The 22190-nt window shown below is 40.8% G+C and overlaps 1 protein-coding gene across 2 annotated transcripts in view; it reads left to right on the top strand.

Moving 5' to 3' along the window:
- The window catches only part of flt1 (fms related receptor tyrosine kinase 1), a 34594-nt gene that overhangs the window by 9292 nt on the left and 3112 nt on the right, over positions 1-22190 (top strand). For both annotated transcript variants that reach the window (XM_071485211.1, XM_071485213.1), the window contains exons 5-26: positions 981-1146; positions 1261-1397; positions 2859-3030; positions 3237-3354; positions 3708-3877; positions 4005-4152; positions 10119-10242; positions 10845-10953; positions 13034-13327; positions 15898-16044; positions 16131-16262; positions 17433-17539; positions 18101-18236; positions 18699-18803; positions 18906-19019; positions 19173-19261; positions 19705-19810; positions 19921-20018; positions 20120-20242; positions 21336-21447; positions 21669-21768; positions 21974-22079. In XM_071485211.1, coding sequence (XP_071341312.1) covers positions 981-1146; positions 1261-1397; positions 2859-3030; positions 3237-3354; positions 3708-3877; positions 4005-4152; positions 10119-10242; positions 10845-10953; positions 13034-13327; positions 15898-16044; positions 16131-16262; positions 17433-17539; positions 18101-18236; positions 18699-18803; positions 18906-19019; positions 19173-19261; positions 19705-19810; positions 19921-20018; positions 20120-20242; positions 21336-21447; positions 21669-21768; positions 21974-22079 — 2913 coding nt within the window. The remainder of the gene's footprint in view (positions 1-980; positions 1147-1260; positions 1398-2858; positions 3031-3236; positions 3355-3707; positions 3878-4004; positions 4153-10118; positions 10243-10844; positions 10954-13033; positions 13328-15897; positions 16045-16130; positions 16263-17432; positions 17540-18100; positions 18237-18698; positions 18804-18905; positions 19020-19172; positions 19262-19704; positions 19811-19920; positions 20019-20119; positions 20243-21335; positions 21448-21668; positions 21769-21973; positions 22080-22190) is intronic.

The raw sequence follows: 22190 nt of genomic DNA, 5'->3' as shown, positions 1-22190 counted from the left end.
CTAATCTTTTCAAGCCCGTCTATATTTGCTCCATTGCACATTTTGTGCAATGTCTACTTAAAGATGAACTTGTACAATTGAATAACATTGCCCGGTTTATCTCTGCATAAAAAAAGAAGATAACAAAGTAAAGATTCAATCCGAGCTGTAGACTTGAGACTTGGATTTGAGTCAGAGCAATGAGGTCTGGAGATTTGATCAGTCCGTACTACAAAATGTGACATAATTTTTAAAGGAAAAACATTCAATCTTAAGTTTTGACTGTGAGAAATGAATAAGACAGCAATAATCAGCATGCCCACACATTTTGAATACATGTTTTTTTTTTTTTTTTGTTTGGCCTCTGCATAAAGACTGGAGGAACAATGATCAAATACCATGTCATTGCAATGGTAAAACATTCAGAAACCTGAAATACTTGCATGTGGCTTCTATTTATAATGAAAACTTGCCTGTAAGGGCTCAAATGCCAACTTCTTTCAAACAGCACGCCTCTAGTTTGTAATTCAAGCTTTTTGTTAAAAAAAAAAAAAAAAACCTCCTTCGCCCATGCTGAGAAGACATCGTCGCAGTTATTTTCTCATATTTTAGAAAGCTCCACCAGTGCCACAGAAAACATTATGCATATGTAACCTGATTAGTATCATGCCTCTTTAACCTTTAGTTATGAAAACAGAGATGGTACATTTTTCTGTTGCACTGCATTTATTTTTTTTCCATGGAAATTATGCAGATGACACCGCTGTCAGTTTCCTTCTGTGTTTTTGCAGGGTTTGGCACATCACATGTGACGATATTCCTTCCCCATTCACATTTTTTATGGTTCTTGTTAGTCAGCTGTTGCTCTGTTGTTCCCTAATCATTCCATGGGTATGTGCAATATCAGATGTGCTCAGTGTGATAAGAGTGTGTCAGTGCTGCTTTTGTTGTCGTTCTTTTGAAATATCTGATGGGCGTTGTTCTCTTCCCTCCTCCCGCAGTTCCCCAGCCAGAGCCTGAGTCCAGACCAGAGGAACATTATCTGGAACAGCAAGCAGGGCTTCACCATCCGAACTCCCACTTTCTATTACATCGGCCTCTTCTTCTGCCAGACCGTCGCTGATGGTGTCACACACAAGTCACGTAAATACTTTGTACACAGACCAGGTCAGCACGCACTCTGCAGCAATACACACTTCACATGTGAACATATAGGTGTGTCTCAGTGATCCTCTCTGACCTCTGTAGATTTCATCTATTTTTTTTCTCTCTTCACCCCAGTGAGTAACATCATGGATGTGTATCTGAACAGCAGTGGACCTGTTCAGGCTCTGAAGGGAAAGAGACTGGTCTTGAACTGCACTGCCACCGGGGAGCTGAACACCAGAGTCAACATCACCTGGGACTACCCCGGAAAGGTCAGACCTGCATTAAAGTCTGGAGACCAGAGAAGCACAGATTTCGATGACAGATGACCTGAGCAGGAGTGTGTTAACACCTCTGTACTCAGGGTAATCTGGAGTGAGATTGCAAGCTAACAGGCTGGTAGAGGTGCCTGCCTAGTACTGCCAAAGTGCTCTTAAGCAACAACCATCCACCTTATATATGCTAATATTATATACTAATAGTCAGTGGCCACACTAGTTGCTTGATTGACATTTTATTAGGAAAAGTTCTTCTTTAAAAGTATATTTTTTTTTAAATTGATCCATTGTTGAATTTCTAATAAGGCCATGTCATTAGGAGTTCATTTCTTGTAACTAATGACTTTATCATTACTTGATTAAATCATTCATTAAAACTCCATGCATGCACCTGGTGGACTGGAGGACTTCTCACAAATACCCAGCTAGTAGTTTGTGGATAGTTTGGTTATGTGTTAGAAACTACAAAAAACTTGGTCAAATTTTAACAACAGTGATGCAGAGCAACAGTTTATAACCACAGACTTGATAGATCACTGCAAGGAAAGTACCCTTATTCTCTAATGTGCCATGAAGTGAGTCATTAATATATTCATAAGGTCTGTGGGTTTCTCACTGTCTGGCAGTCAAATCCGGGGATCATAAATGGTAATAAATTATTAACAAATGGATTTAGTAGACGTTCTTTTTCTTCTCTTTTTAAAAATAATTTATCTGATTGTTTCGGCATGTTTTTCCCTGATAGTCTGATAGTAAAGACAGACAGGGAAAGTTGCCATTATTAATGCCTTATTACAATTTTAAACCCTTTACAAAGTTTGCCTTATAAAAACTAAGAAATATTCCAAAATTAAGATAAGATAAGATAAGATAGGACTTTATTGATCCCACCACGGGGAAATTTGTGCGTTACAGCAGCCAAAACACAGGGGTAAAGAGCACCGAAATAAGAGCAGCAAAAAGTACAAAAACACTATCAACATAGAATACTATATACATTCATTGAGTTCTCTGTACAGCATACACAGTATGCATTATGGATGTATTGTGGAATGTGCTGATAAATAAGCAAAACAAGTATCCATGAGCAATGCGTATATACATACATACATACATACACATATACACATATACACATATATATACATATCTGCATATATATACATACACCCGTACACGTGCATATACACATGCATACTTAATGTAACTTAATACTTACAATAATGTTATTATATGTAATAAGAAAAATCCACGCAGACACAGTATATAAATATGCCATCCTTAAAATACATACAAATACAATACTAAGTGAATAACTTGTTACTCCAGTTATTTTATAGTTCATGTAAAAAAAAATTGGAAATTCCAACTCTTCCTGCCACAGCTTCTCAAAATAAATTTAAAGGACACACATGTGAATTAATTCTCTGCCTTTTTTTCCCACTTAACCTTCAGAGTAATAACACGGGCTCCACTTCCAAGAGGCTCCTGAAACACAGAACGCACATGTTGTTCTACAGTATTCTGACCATCCCGAAGCTCCAGCGATCAGACCGAGGCCTCTACACATGCCGAGTCACCAGCGGTGAAAAAACCAAGCAACAGCAAGTCACTGTTACTGTTTATGGTGAGTGTCATCCAGTAAAACTCCCTAACATGTGGGTAGTTCAACCACAGAAGTACACAGATTACTCATTTACATCTTCATAGCTGAAGCGAGTTTCATTATGATCTTTTCTGGAGAGACAGACTCTGAATCACAACAATTACAAAACTTTGCCATTTGATTACTTAACCTTACATGAATGTGGTCATGTGTTTCTTCAATTTTAGACCGTCCATTTATCCATCTGAAGCCCAGGCATGGATTGGTGATGGAGGTTCAAGCAGGACAGAAATCTTACAGAATCTCTCCCAAACTAAAAGCTTTTCCTGCCCCTGAAGTCATCTGGTAAGAGATCACACTGAACCCTGTGCCCTCAGATCAGGAGCCAATGCCTCTGTGTTCACACCTCATCACATTGTTTGAATTTAGAGTTTCCTCTGCTTCCCTTTGTTAATAGCTAAATAAGGCATGTTTATAAATCTGTTTTAATCTCTGGCATACTTTCAGCACCATTTCATAGGAAAAGCCTGATGATGTTTGTTTAAGCAACCTTGCATTGTTTATCATATTTAGCCATCAAAGTTATTAATTCTGCAATAATATAATTCCACATTATTTTCACCCTTCAAACTTTGGTCACGCAGAGGTCGGCCTTACAACTGGGATTCCTCACTTTCTCCTTGTCTTTTTTCTGACAGGTTGAAGGACGGCATGGTGGCAGCAGAGCAATGCTCCCGATACCACATGGATGGGAATTCCCTGGTGATCCGGGATGTTGCAGAGGAGGATGCTGGGAAATACACTGTCCTGGTACGAATCCAGGAACACGGACTCTACCAGAATCTCACGCTCACACTTGTTGTCAACGGTGAGAAACAAGAAATAAAACCCGAAAGCCACCTTCAGCTCTCAGGCCCCCCTCCATCCTCAGTGATTAAACTTTGCTCTTGTATCTGTGCGTTTGTGTGTGTCTGTGTGGGCTTCTTGTTTGACAGTGAGTCCTCAGATAGGGGAGAAAGCGGTGTCGTTGCAGGACCCGGGCTCTGTGCCACGGGGGAGCAGACAAGCCCTGCACTGCACGTCCCATGGAGTCCCTCCTCCACACATCCAGTGGCTCTGGCATCCCTGCCCATCCAAAGGCCTGTAAGTAGCCCAGACGACACAGAAGATACACTATAGCGTGCACATTAAGATGGTGCCTCAGAAATGAGCTGTAAACCATTTAAAAGTCACTATATCTTGCATTTTGGGTATTACCAGCTGGAACTATAGAAAGCTTCACTATTGAGTTGAAAAATCTACAAAATTATAGATCATATAAACATGAGTATACAGCCGTACTGAGTTCTCTGTATTTTTAATTAACACAATACATTGTAGCAAATTAAACTGCAGTAGGCAACAGCAAAAAGTATAAAACATGGTGATTTGAAAAAAACATTTTTGAGGTCATTAGTTGATATTTATTTAATCTGCAATGGTAAAAAATACAACAACATGATATGTTACAAAAAAAACTGTTTGTTTTATGTTATTTGGTGGTGTGTGTGTGTGTGTCTGAGTGTGTGTGTGTGATTTTGAAAAACGAGACATGTTTTGTCTATTTCAGCATGTGTTCAGACAGCGTTTCCTTCTTGTAACCAGAACAGATGCCTTTGGGGGCCTTTCATGTGCGGGAATGTGTGAAAATGTGTGTGTGTTTATTTGTGCGTACGCGCCCACAATTTGTCTGCGTTTCATCATGTCTGTGTTTGTATGTTTGTTTGCTTGTATGACTCCTTCCCCATATGTTTGTTCTCTTACTGTCCATGTGTCCTTTTCCATATGTTTGTTTAAGTGCATTCAAATGTGCAGTCTGTGTGTGTGTGTGTCAGTGTGTGTGTGTGTGTGTGTGTGCCTGATACATTCACAGACACAGTACACAGTGTATCTCAGACTTGAAAGGACAGAGAAAAAAAAACACACTTCAAATAGAAGCCAGTTCCGTGCTCTCAGTCACGATTTGTTGGTTTCCAAATCAAACGCTATGATTTAATGAATTTCCTGTCCAGGACGCAGGGTGAGAGGCCTGTTTATTATTGTGATTGCACACTGCATCCTGTGATGCTTTTTCTTATATCTGACACACACACTATATATAAATTTCTCATGAGAAATGGCCCAACCCAGTGATGCAGAGAGACAGTTTAGTCAACTCACACACACACATGCGAGTACTCAAGCAGACACTTGGCAGAAACATTGATTGAGTTGTTCTTGGAGGTCAGACACTTATTGTGTTGCTCATGACCAAGTCAGAAAGGTTAAGTATTACCTGAGAGTAACCACAGCAGCCGCCCATACTCTATTCCCCCTCTGAGACACACTGACATCATCAGTGTACTTGACCCCTAACCCCAGCACTCTCGCATGGCGCCATGCCGAGGTGCCTCCACTGTGGTTTCATCCGTCCGTCTCTGCCAGATGCCAAGTGTAATCTATATAATGCACATGAGAGTGGTACAGGTTGATAAACACTATTCATCCTGCAGGAATGTTTCCTGTCTCCTAAATTATCTGCTGCATATTCAGACAAATTATTTTTTAAATTTCAAAGATATAACTTTTTGAAATTTTGCTTCTGCTGACATGCAATCTACACATGGAGGACAATTTGCTCAGTACCACCAAATCCATGATCAATTCATTCTGATTGGGTTGTGAGTCAAATTTCAAATTTAGAAAATTGAACTTTATTTCAGTCTGTAAGTAATTACACAAATACTCTGGCATAAAAACATGCACAGTAAAAAACAGTATAACATGGCAGATTTCTGCAGACAGAGAAGGTGTACTATGCTTAAAGCACACTAATGTTGCAGCACATTATATTTGGCCTCTTTACTGACTGACAGTAACACTTGACTTTAAGTCCCTCTATTTAGTGTTCATAAGTGGTTTATAACATGTTTACTAATGTATTGATGAACAACTATAGGTGAAGGCTGATGTGTGAACAGATAATTAATGACAGTGTTGAAAACACAGTTGTATTAATATGAAATATGTCTCATAGGAGAAGCTAATTGCTGAAAAATAAAATACATTAATAAACACTCAAAACTGTCCTCACAGATGTGTTATAAATGTTTATATACTGTTTATAAATGCTAAATAAGGGGTCTTGAAGTAAAGTCTGACGCTGGTGGACTTATGGTCCTTTGTAAAGCTCTGTTCTGGTTCTGGTTCTGCTTCAGTGTCTTGAGTGTGTTTCTTTAGACCAGTTTTTGGCTGGATCCTCACTAGGCCCTTGTTCTTTGCAGCCCGGCTGCACCACGAGCCTGACGCCGCGCTGGAGGAGGCCCAGGGAAAGTGGACCAGGCTGGGCCAGGCTGATGGGGGCCTCACGCCTGGGTCCTGGGTCCACTCCTCGGTCTGGCCCTGGGAACCACAGCGCTCTTATCTGGCCCGGGCAGGAGGCGCACTGGGCTTCCTGTGCGAAAATCAGAGCGCTTTTCCTCTCGTTGTTTGGCTTCCTCTCCGATGCGAGACGCTTCCCAGCAGCGTGATTGTCCCTTCGTCTTCAAACGTGGCACAGTCCGCTTCCTCAAGAGCTTGATCTATTCTTGAGAGCCCCCCACCCCCCACCCCTTCCCCCCAACTCTGCTGCCCCCCACACATACCTTTCCTACCCCTTCCCTCACCAGCTCTGCCCTCCACCCCAGCCCAGCATCCTCCACCTTTACAGAGGAACAGCTCCCCATCGCCTCCCACCCTGGAGCCCACCCCCTCCACACTCTCATCAGCGCTTCTGCACAGCAGCCAGAGCCCTCAGTGACATAACCAGTGATCCTAAGTGATGGTCCTGTGCTTGCTAAACTGGTGTGGAAAGTGAGGAAAGTGACTTGGAACACTGCTGAGCAGTGGAAACCAGGAGACACAGGAAACACGGAGGAAAATAAGCCACATCACTAAGGATATAAGGACACCTGCTTTATTGATTATTTATTTATTTCCTTCATCTTCCCTACATTTCAGTCCTCCCCTCGCACCAGGCCATCCTGTAGTTGTTTATGCTTTTTTACATTTCACAGACATTTTGAGCCAGAAGAAGTGCAATTCCATCCATCCACCAGCCACATTTCTGGAGCTGCTTTGCTTGTTTTTTGTGTCCTAGAGTGGTACTATAATGGGTGCATGAACCGTGCCTGTCTCAAGCCCTGATCTGATTCTGACATCCACAAAAGCTGTGAGTTTCTGTTCCGATTTTTAGCCACCGGTAGGAGGTCAAATGTGCTCACCATGGACGGGCGAAACAAGAGAGAGGACAAGCTTTGTGTTGTTCACTATGGGATGCCTACAGTTCTCTATTAAAAGACTGAAGGTCAAAAGACACCTACCATGTAGGAAGTCTCCACAGACCAGAGACTACGATTGCCCTCTGTCATATTATGTCATCCTGTGTCGTCTAGTGTCATCCCATGTCAAAATGTCTTCTGTTTGTGTGTCAAATGATGTCAGTATAACAGCCCTTTTGTCTTTGTATTGACAGTTAATTAAAATCTAGATGTATGTGTGATACTACAAGCCATTTTAAGAGAACAAGTGCTCTTAGTAAAGTCCATTCCTGTGTGTGTGGGTGTGTGTGTGTGTGTGTGTGTGTAAAGCTAGTGTAAGTATGTGCCTGCTTGTGCAGGAACATCTGTGTGTGTGTGTGGGTGTGTGTGTGTGTGTTTGTGTCATTCTACGGGTGTCTCCCAATGTGATTCATTCCTTGTATACAGATGTTCTATGAGTAATATATGAATCTAATATTTAATAATTTTATACAACTAACTTACATATGACGAATGACAATATTTGCCAACTTTGTATGAATCTGTTAAGATGTACTGAAGTGTTGTATCAGTTGTTTGTGTTTTTGCATTAAACTTTGCTTATATTTGTGTATTGGTTTATACAGCTCTGTGGTTATTTTGGGGTTGAGACAGGAACAGACAGGGACAGTATACAAGTGTATTTCAGGCAGCAAAAGAGGACAGGAAGAAAAGGCAGGAGATGACCTCCACTGATACACAACTTGGAGCAGTTCATTCATATTTCCAGGCAGCTGCTCACCCTGTTGGCAGGCACACACTGTGCGAATGTGGCTGTGGTGTGACTGTGCATGTGTATGTGTTCACTTTCTGTGTCTAACCACATTTATGTCCACATATCCGTGTAACTAATCATATTTGTGTGTTTGGGTGTCACTTCGATTGCGAAAACTTTTCCTGGGAAGAGCGGGAGTGCTAGCTGGTGTAACCTGAGTGGTGGGTGTTTTGTGTTACGAGTGTTTGTGTGTGTGTGTGTGTGTGTGTGTCACGCTCAAAATGTCATGCACAGGGTGGGTCGCACAATATCCAGATGCCAAGAGGAAGGGCAATCAAGGAGCAGAGAGGAATCAGCCTCAGGGAGGGGCTCAGGACAGACAGAAAAGGATGACGGCAAGGATGCAGACAGAGACAGCGAGCAGAGAGGGCAGTGACACTTCCATAAACAGGCAGAGGATCAATGACCAATGTGGAAATGATGGTTTACAGTGACTAAAATGGTTAATATCTTAATAATGAAGCTGTATTCTTTTGATCATGAGATCTGCCTCCATGATAGATAGATAGATAGATAGATAGATAGATAGATAGATAGATAGATAGATGGACCACTGCAGTCAAAACTAAGTGAGAGGATTTACTGGTTATTAGGATATTTGACTATAGTTCAGACAAAGAAAGATATTTGAAAACAAAACTTATTGTAATGGGCAATTTCCATTACTTACAACTGACTAAATTAGTAATTGATTAATTGATAAAATAATCAATAGTTTGATAACTAATAAAAACTTATCATTGGTTACCATTGACTTCTGTGTCAGCAGTTAAGAGGAAAGTTAAGGGGAACTTAACTTAAAACGATCGATGTAAAAGTGTGTGACATCCATCCTGAATCCTAAATCTAGACCATATCAGAACAAGTCCAGACCAAAAAGCACCATAACTGGACTTGTCAAATCTATACTCAATTAACATGGAGAGATTATCGAAAACACAGTGTCAGATTTATGACACCTTCATTCTATTTGTGAGTTAATAAATAAATAGATTTTCAGGGCCCTACATGTGGATGCTGAAAATATGTAAGAATGGTTTAAAACATAGTCTTGGAATTTTCAGTGCATTTTCTTTTTTCATTGGCTTCATGAGAATCAATCAACAAAACTCCCAGGTTTTTATTTTGCACAATATGTGATGTCTACTGCACTCGACACATATACCACATGTTGCACTCATTAATTTAATCAATTTCTCCAAGTATTTACCTGTTCCTTGTTGTAGATGATCTTCTCTGTTGTATTACATTTATCATGCCAGAGCAGTGGAATGAAAAAAGGAAAAGGCCAAATTAGATCAAATATATTTTAGCACTACTTAATAATTGTTTTTGAGAGATGCAGAAGTAGATTAAATACACAATGCATGTTCATCTCCTGTAGTGCACCTTTCTACTGATCGAGCATTGATGTGTTTGATGTGTGAAGTGTTTTGAGATCTCTCTTCAGCTCCTGTGCAATTTCAGTTCTTCATCTTAAGGGGATGTAGTTAAATAAGCCACAGAGCAACTTGCATAAGCTCCAGTTCCCACAGCTCCACTGGTGTGTAATCTATTGATTTAGACTTGTGAGGGTCATTGACAGGGACAGGAACTCTAGTCCTGGAAATGTGGGATGATTTGTTAAGAATGGAAGGAAGCTGATCCACAGGATGACAATACCACCTCTGCATCCTCCATAAATGAACAACCCTGCATTACATAGCACTCCAAAGATCCACTATTGTCAGCCCGCTGGACAGGGAAAGAGGACGTGATGCTATTGATAAAAATGGTTTGGTGGTGATGATGGTTATGTGAATGACGGTGGAGATAACATCAAGCAGCAACATGAAGGCGTTTCCCTGGTGTTCTTGTCTTCCTCCTGCCGAGCACAGCTGTGAAAAACACACACACACACACACACCTGGAAGCAGTGTAAAATGACTTGTGTCAACACAGCTGAGTCCCTGTCCCTCTCTGCCTCCCCCTTCTTCAAGGTGTGTGTGTCCAACGTCCTCCTCGCTATGGCTCCCTGTGACAGAGAGCCTCCCCGCCACGTCCACACACAACCGCATCCTGAGTGTTGCTCACAGACAGGAAGTGCTTCAGGGGAAGAAAAAGGTAGGTGAAGCGCTGGGATAGTGAGCTGTGATAGGATAGTAACAGACTTTCAGTCACAACAGCCCTCTGAAATAAATTGTTGTATAAAAAGATTTTAATTGCAGTTATTAGCAGATTCTTTAACAGAAACTGAATAAAGGGCATTGATCTGAAAAGAGGTTGGATCATCTTTTACAACTTTCATAATAAAAGACATCAGTTCACTGTGCAGTTTGAATTGTAGGAGAAAATATTGCAATTTCATTCACAGGATCATTTCACTTTCTGCTCTTACTCTCCTTCTATGCTAACCTCTCTCTCTCTCTACACACACACACACACACGCACACACACATGCACACGCACACATACCTACATTAGTACTTATCGACAGTTTGCATGTAGAGCTGCCCACTGTGTTGGAAGTGGGCAGGAGGTCTGGCTCAGAGACCTCTATTGTCCGCTGAGTAGGCCGGTGGAAAATATGATTCCTGCCATCAGTGGCAGAGGTAATGAGCCTGATGGATGTGTGTGTGTGTGTGTGTGTGTGTGTGTGTGTGTGTGTGTGTTGCATAGTGTGCTAAGAGCTGGTTTGTTCATGCGGATGTTTGTGCTCTCCATAGACAGTGGGGGTCCTGACTGTGGCAGAGGCCTTTGTGTCTGGAGTTTATCGCTGCGTTGCCTCCAACTCTGCAGGCACAGACCAGCTAGACGTCCACTTCTACATCACAGGTGATCCCGCACAAAATGAATCATATCCTCAGATGTATTACTAATGGGCGTTTTTCTTTTTTTTTCTCCTTCTCTTGCCGACATCTGGGGATTTTTAAAAAAATCTTAAATAAGAAATTACAGTAAGGAAAATTATCTATTATAAGTTCCATAGCCACCCTTCCTCTCCTCCCTTTCACTCCTCAGTATCCTCTTTCTTAAAATAACTAGTTTCTGTCTTCTTTCTGTCATCCACTTGCTCACACTCTCCCTCCCTCCTGCACATGAAACAAGGCCTACATCACCTGACCCACTTCATGCTTTGTCATTGTTAGGTCGAACCATCAAGTACATGTCATATATTATTTTTTCTATTAGCATTACCTTTAAAAAAAACCCAATATATTAGGTATTTATCCCAAATATTGAGTGAATAGTGAAATAATAATAATCTTTAGGATTGCCTGTTTTAATGTTTAGTAAAATTATGCATAAATATTTTTTTCAACCTGAAGCTGGTGATGGGGGGATTTTCTGAAGAGAACAGGAACTGGACACATTTTCCCTTAATGCATTATGCTTGAACTGCCCCAAACATCTTTATGTCTGACTGACTACAGTGACCCTGCCGCACTAACATGGTGGAAACTCACTGGTTTAGGAAATATTGTATGACATAAATCAAGTCATCATTTATCTTGTGATTTACTTTCACTCCCATGAACACACACATGCACACACTCATACACCTACTCATGCACAGAATTATCTTTGACCTCACTCAGTTAAACTGTGACAATAACAGACTGAACTTATTGCTTTCTCTCTTATGTTGTGGGCAATATTGTCAAATGAAAAGGTACTTCTACTAATGTCAACAAATGGTTAAGAGAGTATAATAAATATGTCAATTTTTGATGCTATGAGGGGTAGAAGGGGCACTGAAAGGTAAAAATATCAGGGAAAAAAAATTTAAGGCTGAGGAAGCAGAAGAGCAGGAGTGTAAGATGAGCAGAGAGTGTGGGGAAAGGGCAGAGAAATATGTTTTCTGAGCTGAACAGAAGAATAAGTGAAGTCCCTACTACTGTGTTAAGGTTATTTCCCTGTTAGGAAGACAGGAGGCGCTGTGTCAGAGAATAAAGAGACGCTGCAGCAAGGTGAGTGCAACATGGACCTGGAGTGACGGGACAGCAGCTGCACTGTCAGTGTATCCCAGTACACTGCATTCTTACATCGCCTTGTTAGTTTCATATTGGAAAGAAACTTTTTACATTGGAAAATCATTTTTTGAGGGGCTGGTTCGACATTTTTAAATGAACAGCTACTGTCTTCAATTTTTGGTTCCACATTTGATCAATAACTGTTCTATATGACACATCAGAGGGATAAAAACAGTGAAAGACTCTTGATGCAAGTAATTTCAACCTGCATATTAATGTAGGTTAAAATACTTGGCAGAACAAAGTAGTGTACGTGCATTGTGTAGGCTGCACACTGTATCTCGCAGGTGTGTACCTTTGATGTGGGGTTAGATTTGTAACTAAGCCTACAGATTAAGATTGTTTGTGTTGTGCATTTTTTTAAACGTGTGCATGAGTGTGTATGTGTCTGTGCACAAGGCTGTGCTGAGCTGTTAGTGTGTGAGCAGGAGCGAAACAGGAAACTGGGGCTCTTATCGTTCCACTTCCCCATGCAGCGCACTTCCTTGGACTGGCAGGTCCGCTTTATTTCGGGAGGCCTTGGGGTGTTCGGGAAAGATAAACACTATCTGCCATCAGGAAACTCTTGAGCCGTTTCCACGGGAAGTTTCGAATGGCTAAAGTAAATAAAAAGCCTTTTCACTGTATTCCACTAGCTGCTTTTACCCACAATAGCCATTCAACTTTGTCATCAAAGGTTACAAAAAATGGAGGTTTGGTGGAATCAGGTCTTAAAGTGTATGTGTCAGGCACCAGGCAGGATCCTGACTCGCATGTCGAGAAACTGAGAAGGCGTATCCATCAAACAGGAGATCACTGGCGGTTTATATATTGTTCACGTCCCCGCTCCCAACCTCTTCTTTCAAACAATCCCTCTCTTCATTTCTCCTGTTTCCCCTCAGACGTCCCAGGAGGCTTCAGTGTGAACCAGCCGGAGGAACCAAGAGAGGGCGGGGACCTCCACCTCACCTGTGTAGCCAATAAGTACCTGTACACCGCGGTGTCATGGCAACGAGTGAATGACACAGAGGATGTTAAACCCCGCAGTCAGCTGCTCACCACAGGGGAGTTCTCCAGCTCTCTGGTCTTGTTGCTAAGCAACCTGACAGCCAGAGACTCTGGAGCTTACAGGTGCTCCGCCCGCCACCTCGTCACTGGACAGGAAACACATCTGGACACACAGGTGGTGGTCACAAGTGAGTAATCTCAACTTTATGATCCCCTCTTCGTCTTCATCCTCAATATCTGTGATCTTATAATCAGTGTTTGAACTTGCTTTTTTTTTTTTGAATTATAATTTCATAAATTGTTTCATTAATATCAAACATTTTTAGCTTGTTGTCTGCACACTGTTTATTTTACTTTGACAACTATCCCTCTTATTTCAAATATGGTTTTAATTTCAGCTTGCACTCTCAAGGTCACAGTTAGAAAGTCCAAGTGTGCAGAGATTTCCAGTCCCTCAGCTTTTTTTTCTCAGACCATTTGACCTTATAGGACAGAGATCTGAATGATCTTTAATTTTTTTTTTTAATTTTTTTTTTTTTCACTTGACTTGAATTTTTAGATGTGACCTATTTTTAATCTGAACAAGTTGAATAAAGTTGTTTCTGATTTTCTATCTAACTTAGTGAAACCTGTAAGACAAAAAAAAAAAAAAAAAAAAAATTAAAGTTTAGAGGGGAATTCAAGCCACACAAATTCAGAAAAATTGTATAAATATTTTACAGCAATAAATTCAGTGCTATTTAAATTTCACAATTAGGTAGTCAATTGCTCATTATTTCACATCTTTATGGCCTTCTTTTTCCTCCATACAAATCCCGGTGCACAAGAACTGAAACAGAAAGAGGTGATGAACAGGAGCGATATTTATTGTCTGGGGGCTACAAGTGATTTGTTGTCAGGGGCCTACGATGTGTAGCTGTGCACATTCACGCAGTTTACGTCCTGTTTTCTATATTCTTAATATTGTTAATTGGTAACTTTTTTTTAAGTTAAGCACACCATATTCTCTGTGTCAGATCACAGCCTCTTCATGTTTTCCGTGCACATATGTTGCACATACATACAAACAAACAAACACCCATACTCTCTCACAGAGGTCTTGCTGCTTGGGAATTGGGTCCCCTCAGCTTCCTGGGGCCCCACCCTGCCTTTGCTCTTGCACTCCAGCTCAGCACCTCTTTCACGTGGGAATGAGCTCTTGTCTGGAGGAAGAGCACACAATGGCACTTCCCACAATGCCACATTTACAGGCCCCTACACAAGGCCGGAGGAACAATCAGCCAATCAGACACTGTCAGGCCCCAGCCCCTGCGGACAATCATCAATTGTTGTCCAGGAGGAAGATAGGGGAAACAACAATCAGTCGCCTTGGTTAAGTGACTTTTCTTCATGTCTTTTACTGCTGTTCTCTATACAATCAGGGCTCAACATGACAACTTCCTCCCTGGGGAACCCCACAAAGGAATTACTAGAGAGACAGGGTGACCAAAGACAGACAAGTGAGGGAGCTAGAAAGAGAGAAAAAGAGGGGGAATGGGAAAAAATTAAAGCATGGGGTTAGAGAGTTCCAGGGAATTAGGGGAGTCATCTGATCTAATTATAGTGTATGAGAACTGTAGTGCATGAGAGGGACACTGAAAAACCACAACTCATTGTGTGGACTCATGGCCCAGTACTGTCCACATGATGAAATACAACATTGTTGTTGCTTTTTAGAAGTAACTTTGTATTGTGGAGTTTTTCTGGGCCCAAGTGTCAGCTGTCTCAGAGGTTAAACCCAAGGCCACTCTTTTACAGAAATGTGTAACAACCAGCACACAATTATTGTATGGAAGTGGCACTGGTCCAGCAAACTGTGGAAAAATAGCACTGATGTCACTTCATCAGAAATTCCTTTTTGCCTACAAATAACTACAACTGTACTGATAAAATTGTGACCACTCATCATCGTTTATCTAGTTTAAGTGGAAATAACACTGTGTAAAATATGCTCATGACGAATGACTGTTTCTCATCGTGACCAACCCACATTGAATTATCACCCAATTCAACAGTTATCTATGCAGAGCATCTTAACACATTTCTCACATTTCCCAGCAGGCACATTTGCACTGTTTCGGTGAAAAGTTACCAGCTGGTGAACATAGTGGAACATTTAGCTGCAACAGAGATATTTTTTCCCCAGGTCTTTGTAGATGTGGAGGCCAAAACCTAAAAGGAAAGTTAAAATGGGACTTCAATTGGCAGGTGAACAGGAACAGGACTCCAAATAAATGTTAATATTGCTCCACATCTACTCCACATCAACTGTTTGCTAACTTATATATCAATGTAAAAGGTGCTAAGATGTCAGGGCTGTGGTCACAACACTGCCTGTCACTGTAAATAAAGGGGCTCATTGTGCAGAACGGCCCCTTGTACAGCATCATATTATTATGTTACTACTATACTGTATATGATTCTTGTCGTAATTGATCAAAGTGGATCAATGGATCATTTAACTACTTTATATACTTTCACATATTTGAAATATTAAATGCATTGCATTTTTCGTGTTGATCATATTTTTTCTATGTAACAAATAACTGTAGCTGTCTATGAGCAAAAAGTGCAATATTTCCCCCTGAAATGGAAATACTCAAGCAAAGCACCTCATAAATGCACTTCTTTACACTGTGTGAGCTAATGTACTTCACATTAAAACACTAGTAATACTTTCATAGTGTATTTCATAGTGTGTTTGTGTGTCTCCCTTCAGTTCTGGAGCCTCCGGTGCTGCGTAACAATTTGACAGATTGTACAGTCAACGTTAGCAGCTCAGTGACCCTTAGCTGTCTGTCTCAAGGTGTCCCACCCCCTACCATCACATGGTACAAAGACGAACATACTCTGTCACAGGGATCAGGTAAAAAAGATAAGAAAAAAGACCACAAACATGTTAACATGTATCTGTAATCTGGTGTATAACAGTTTTTTCCCACCATTTGCAAGGTATCGTCATATCACCAGAAGATGGGACCCTCCATATTGACCGAATCACAGTGGAGGACCAGGGTCTCTATACATGCCAGGCCACCAATCAAAGGGGATCTGCAGAGAGCTCTGCATATATATGGGTCAACGGTAAGTAGCTGTAAACCAATTGTGTTTTTCAAGCATCTCAGCCTTTGATTGGTTGTGGTTATCTCAGACCTGAAGATGGGGCACCTCCATATATGGGTATGTCTGAATGTTCATTGTTCTCAGTTCTATAAGCAACTGTGTAGTTGTTTTCATGGATGTAGTATTTATACATTAAGATGTGACGTGTCAGTTCTATTAGTGGAAGATGATTAAATAACTAATTATGTCCTAACGTGGGCGTCCCAATGTGGGACAAGCATTGCTTTTGTTCAATTTTCCTCATTCACATACCCACCCGCACACACACACACACACACACACACACACACACACACACACAGAGACACACACACACTCACTCATATGTCCGGTGGAGACAGGCTGTATGTGGGTCTAATACCCTCCAGTTTAAGCACGGCTCCCTGGCACAAGTGGTGGACGTGCTTCCCAGTCCGGTTCTGGAAAGAGGAGTGGTTGTGTGTGTGTGTATATATGTGTGTGTGTGTGTGTGTGTTGTCGTGTTCTGATCAGTCAGGAAGGAAACTGTCTCCCGTTTTTATTTCCTGCGGAAGGGTCCGGCCTGCATCTCAGAGAAGCTCTGCATTGCACTGAGCTGGGCATTTCTACATCGCCCCTTTAAAAAAAGAAAAAAAACGAATGTGATTTCATGAGGAGGATGGATGGTAGTGTTTGTGTATCATGGTGCGACAGTGAAAACGCAGTGCCCCCATTTGGAAGCACAGAGAAAACTTTAAACATCAAGCCCCTAAGTAAAATTATGTACTGTAGTTTAAATGAACATATTTCTCTGTAATTTCTTTCTCTGATTATCTCTCATTTTCATTTCAGTTGTATTTTAATCTTAGAGCTGTGTTGAGGAAAGAAACCAAAATAAAAAAAAACAACAACACAATTGAACACATTCAAATAGATCTATCAAAATCAAATAAATTAATATATCATATATATAATAATAATAATAATATATATAATCAATATTTAATAATAAATAGCAAATAAAATTTGGAATTAGTAATATGATGTGAAAAGGAATGACATTCTTAGAACTATGTAAATTATTCCAGGGCAATTTGTGTGCAATAACTAAATGTAACCTAATGAAACATTAAAGCTAATGAAGATTTAATGTGTCTGCTTGTTTTTGTGCAGGTGCCTCAGAAGCCTCATTTTTGGAAATTCCCACCCTCACCTGTACCTGTGTGGTGGCCACTCTCTTCTGGCTTTTGCTCACACTCTTCATACGAAAACTGAAACAGGTGAGAGGAGACAGGAAGAAGTTTACAAGTATTGTTATCTGTCTTTTAACTGAATTTCACCAAGATTACCATTCAGTGCCAACATCTCACTTTCTCTTCTCCCCTTTCTCAATTTTTCTTCTTTTAAGTCATCATTACGCTACCAAGTTGTTGTTAGGTGAATATGTATGGCTGTGAAAATGGCACAGTGAAAAACACACTTTTCAATAGTACATAATTCATTTTTCATCCTCCAGACCGTCTTTGTCCCATCCATGTTGCAAACACATAAGCATACAAAAAAAAAGTTAAACTTGTTTTGATGCTGGCACCTTACTCTCAAATGTTGGAATTTCCTGCAGTTGCATTCAGGTGCTTGGTGACTCTGCACATTGTAGTCACTGTTACAGCCTATGACTCTGGTCTGAGCCCATATATTTGATTGCATACATTGTGAATGTCCCAGAAAAACTTTTAAACAACTGTAGTGTTATACATTTCTCACCATAAACTTTGTTTTAGCATTTATTTTATTAACATTTATCATTTGTTTTTTTTTTAATTCTACTTCCTTCTCTGAAGTCCAACACCTCAAACACCAAGCCAGAGTACCTGTCAATCATTTTGGACACTGGAGAGGGGCCAATAGAAGAGCAGTGTGAGAGATTGCAGTATGACCCCCACCAATGGGAGTTTCCTCGGGAGCGGCTCAAATTAGGTATATGTCTTTTCTTTCAAATTAAAATGCAGTAGTTGATAATGATTGGGTTTGACTGTGACATGAAACTGGTAGGATTTTGGGAGTAATCTAACATGGGAGAGAGGGGAGGTATTTAAGATCACTTAACTGATACGAGGACTTTCTCATAGGTCTTATCAGATTATTATTGGGAGTGTCTCTCATTCCATTAATCAGACTTTGTGTCTGTGTTGTCTGTGGCGAGCTAATCAACTCCAGCAGGGGGTGTGTAAACTGTGTTTACTGGAACTAATCAGCTCTCACTATCATCAGGGTGGGATTCAGTTAGATGGACTCTTGATCGGGTCTAAAATCTTCTCTTCATCTCTGCATCTCACATCCGGGATGGATGATAATAGTGATTAATAATGTTGCTCAATTAGACACAAACACACACCTCCCTTTTCCCTATCAGCATCGCCTTCCTTCTCTTCCTTACAGGCAAACCTTTGGGCCGTGGCGCCTTCGGGAAGGTGATGCAGGCGTGTGCGTTTGGTATCGACAGCGCCACCAGCTGCAGGACTGTGGCTGTTAAGATGCTCAAAGGTACAAGATCAGGTCCCTGGTGTTCTGATGGAAAATTCAGTTACAATTCTGAGCAAGAACATTTGTGCCACTTGTTTTTCTTTTCTGCCTGTTGTCCACCAGAGGGAGCTACAGCCAGCGAGCACAAAGCTCTGATGACCGAATTGAAGATCCTCAACTACATTGGACACCATCTGAATGTAGTCAACTTACTGGGGGCCTGCACCAAACCAGGGGGTGTGTGCATTTTCTATGCACGTGTGCAATACATATGCCCAAGTTAATTTATGTGCCTATTCAGAGATACAGTCATCATGTCAGTGTTTGTTTATATTTATGGTCTCACACTTATCGAATTCGAATATATGTTGTTGCTTCCTGTGCATGCAGGGCTGCTGATGGTCATTGTCGAATACTGTCGCTATGGAAACCTCTCGACCTTCTTGAAGAGCAAGAGAGAGGTGTTTGTGCACAACCGGGTGAGCTCGGCCACCTCAGCAACGTCTGCCAAGAAAACCACAGTTACAGATGGTGTCATGATAGACCATGTACTGTATCACACCAAGCAGCACTTTGATGGAGTGCAAGTGTAGTTCACATGACTGTGTTCCCAAAATTCAACTTCTTCTTACACTTAAGAGAAAACAACATCATTTCTTTGTACTGCACACAATTACAAAATTATACTCTCACAAACACTTCTGCAATCAGTTCGAAGATGTTATCAGTTCATGAGCAGGATGTTAACTTCCTTATTTTCTTCACAGGTTTAGACATTACTAAAAACCGTGGCCTTCAGAAATGAACTGAATGAACGCCTCTCTTATATTGATCAACAAACTGCTAACAAATCTCTGAAGACATGTTGAATCCATCCTTACCTTTCTGCTGGCCTAATGTTCACTCTAATACAATATCTTAGTTGGCCGGAGGAAAGGATGGAGGGATGAGTGTCAGCAGTGTTTTTGACGGCCAGAGCAACGTTACAACAGAGGTTGATCACAGGGACAAGAAAGAGAACAGCCCTGGTGAGACAGGAGCTTGGTGAACATTTTCCTGTTTGTGCAAATTCAAACTGCTTTTATTTATTTATTTATTTTTTTTGACATCCCTCTGCTTGATCTCTTTCCTCCACTAGATTCCAAATCTGAATCCAACTCTGCTTTATTCCTGGAGGATCTCATCTCCTTCAGCTTCCAGGTGGCACGTGGAATGGAGTATCTGGCCTCTCGCAAGGTCTGACACTTCTCTGCAGAGTGTGTGTGTGTGTCCACGCATCTACACATATGTGTGTGTCATATATGTCATTAACGGTGCTGTCTTTGTGCCTACATCAGTGTATTCACAGAGATCTGGCAGCCAGGAACATTCTGCTGTCTGACAATAAAGTGGTGAAGATCTGTGACTTCGGCCTGGCCAGAGACATCTACAAAGACCCCGACTATGTCCGCAAAGGAGATGTGAGTACACGTGAGCTGTCAAAATAAAAGTCTAAATAAAAAATGTGACACTTCTGTTTTATAAACCAAAGCATTCAACCAGTAGCCCTGATTGTAACACTGTTATCAAACCAACACAACCTGACAACCATGTTTAGTAATCTGCATTTTTATTAATCTGTATTGTAAAATGATAGTTTACTAAAATGATAGTTTACTAAATAATTCAGGACAGTTATCAAAAACAACCACAAATGCCTAAATAAGTACAATTCAATTCTTATTTGTTTCGTGTATAAATCATAATATACATTATCTCAAGGCACTTTACAGGGCAAGGTCAAGACCTTATTTTATTATAGAGAAAAACCCAATAGTTCCCACAAAGAGCAAGCACTTGCCAACAGGAGGGAGGAAAAACTCCCTTTTAACGGGATGAAACCTCCAACAGATCTGGGCTAAGGAAACCGGGTGGCTGTCTGTTATCAATAATAGTAATAGATAACAATGGTGATAATAGTAATAATGAGTAGTGGTACATTTGGATCCTGCTGCTCCAGAAGCGGAGATGCTTGCAGAATGAGGACAGAGAAGAGAGAGAGAGAAAGAGGAGAAGAACAAATGAGAGAAAAAAAAAACAAAGTTAATGACATAAAGTAGTACGATATAAATGTGTGGAGAGAAAGAGAGAGAGAGAGAGAGAGAGAGAGAGGCCAGAGCTCAGAGAGAGAGAACTCAATACATGCAAATTAGAAAAAAAACTTGCAAGAAATCCCTAATAATAAATTCCTCTGTACATTGCAAGAATTACAGTTATTATTGTGGTTGAAACAGAAAAAAATATGTATAATTTCAAAATAAGATGAGCAGTTAAATGCCATAACTGATACAGTAATCCATGTGTCCAGTCTACTTTTAATGACACTTGGAGGAATTGTGCTTCTTGTCACTGTCCTGTCTTTGTTTTTGAAGTATTAAGCAATGAACATTGATGTAACTATTTTCCTCAAAAGGATCTGTGGCCTAACGACTTTTCAACAAACCAGACTTTTGAATGTTTCCTCACAAGAGTGATGTGTTGTAACCCTGCACCCGTGCTCTGATTGGCTGACAGGCCCGACTCCCTCTGAAGTGGATGTCTCCCGAGTCCATCTTTGACAAGGTGTTCACCACCCAGAGTGACGTGTGGTCCTATGGCATTCTGCTGTGGGAGATCTTCTCTTTGGGTATAAGACATTTGTTCTCAACATATACAGGGAGTGGACAAAAAAATTGGAATCACTTCACATTATAATGCAATCCAATACAGAAGCACCTCAAAAACAATACTCTTTGTGAAGCTTATAATTTCCTTTTTTTTTTCAGGCTGTGATCTCTGTGGTTATTCTTCGGGCTGTAGTTCAGCCTTTCACATATTGATTTACTGATGCGTGTGTTTGTCCAACAGGAGCTTCCCCGTACCCTGGTCTTCACATAGATGAGGAGTTCTGCCACAGACTGAAGGGGGGAACAAGGATGCGAGCGCCAGAGTACAGCACACCTGAGATGTGGGTTGAAATGTTTTTGAAACACAGAAAGCCAAACATTTCAGTTCTTAAACATTCAACCTATAGATCATCGAAAAGATACTGTAGATCACTGTGGGAGCCAAGTTTAAACCTTTGTGTCATCAAGTACAGCCCCTCAGGAGTGACCCAGACTGTGATACTGTTTTGACTTAAACAACATAACTGTGTGTGTGTGTGTGTACAGTTACAGCACCATGTTGGCATGTTGGGAGGCAAATCCCTCAGATCGACCCACCTTCACTAACCTGGTGGAGACACTGGGAGACCTGCTGCAAGCAAAGGTTCAGCAGGTTAGACCTCAGGGTTATGGTTTTTCTGTTGTCAAAAAAAAACAAAAAGATAAAAACACTAATATCTCACAAAATAAGTTGCTATAAATTCCCCACTTTTTCTCATCTTTC

This window comes from Trachinotus anak, unplaced genomic scaffold (assembly GCF_046630095.1).
Source record: "Trachinotus anak isolate AG129_WGS33_773 ecotype Australia unplaced genomic scaffold, CSIRO_AGI_Tana_v1 ptg000009l, whole genome shotgun sequence".
Taxonomy (NCBI): domain Eukaryota; kingdom Metazoa; phylum Chordata; class Actinopteri; order Carangiformes; family Carangidae; genus Trachinotus; species Trachinotus anak.
Note: the sequence above shows the minus strand (reverse complement) of the source record. Positions and strands in the feature narration are given on the sequence as shown.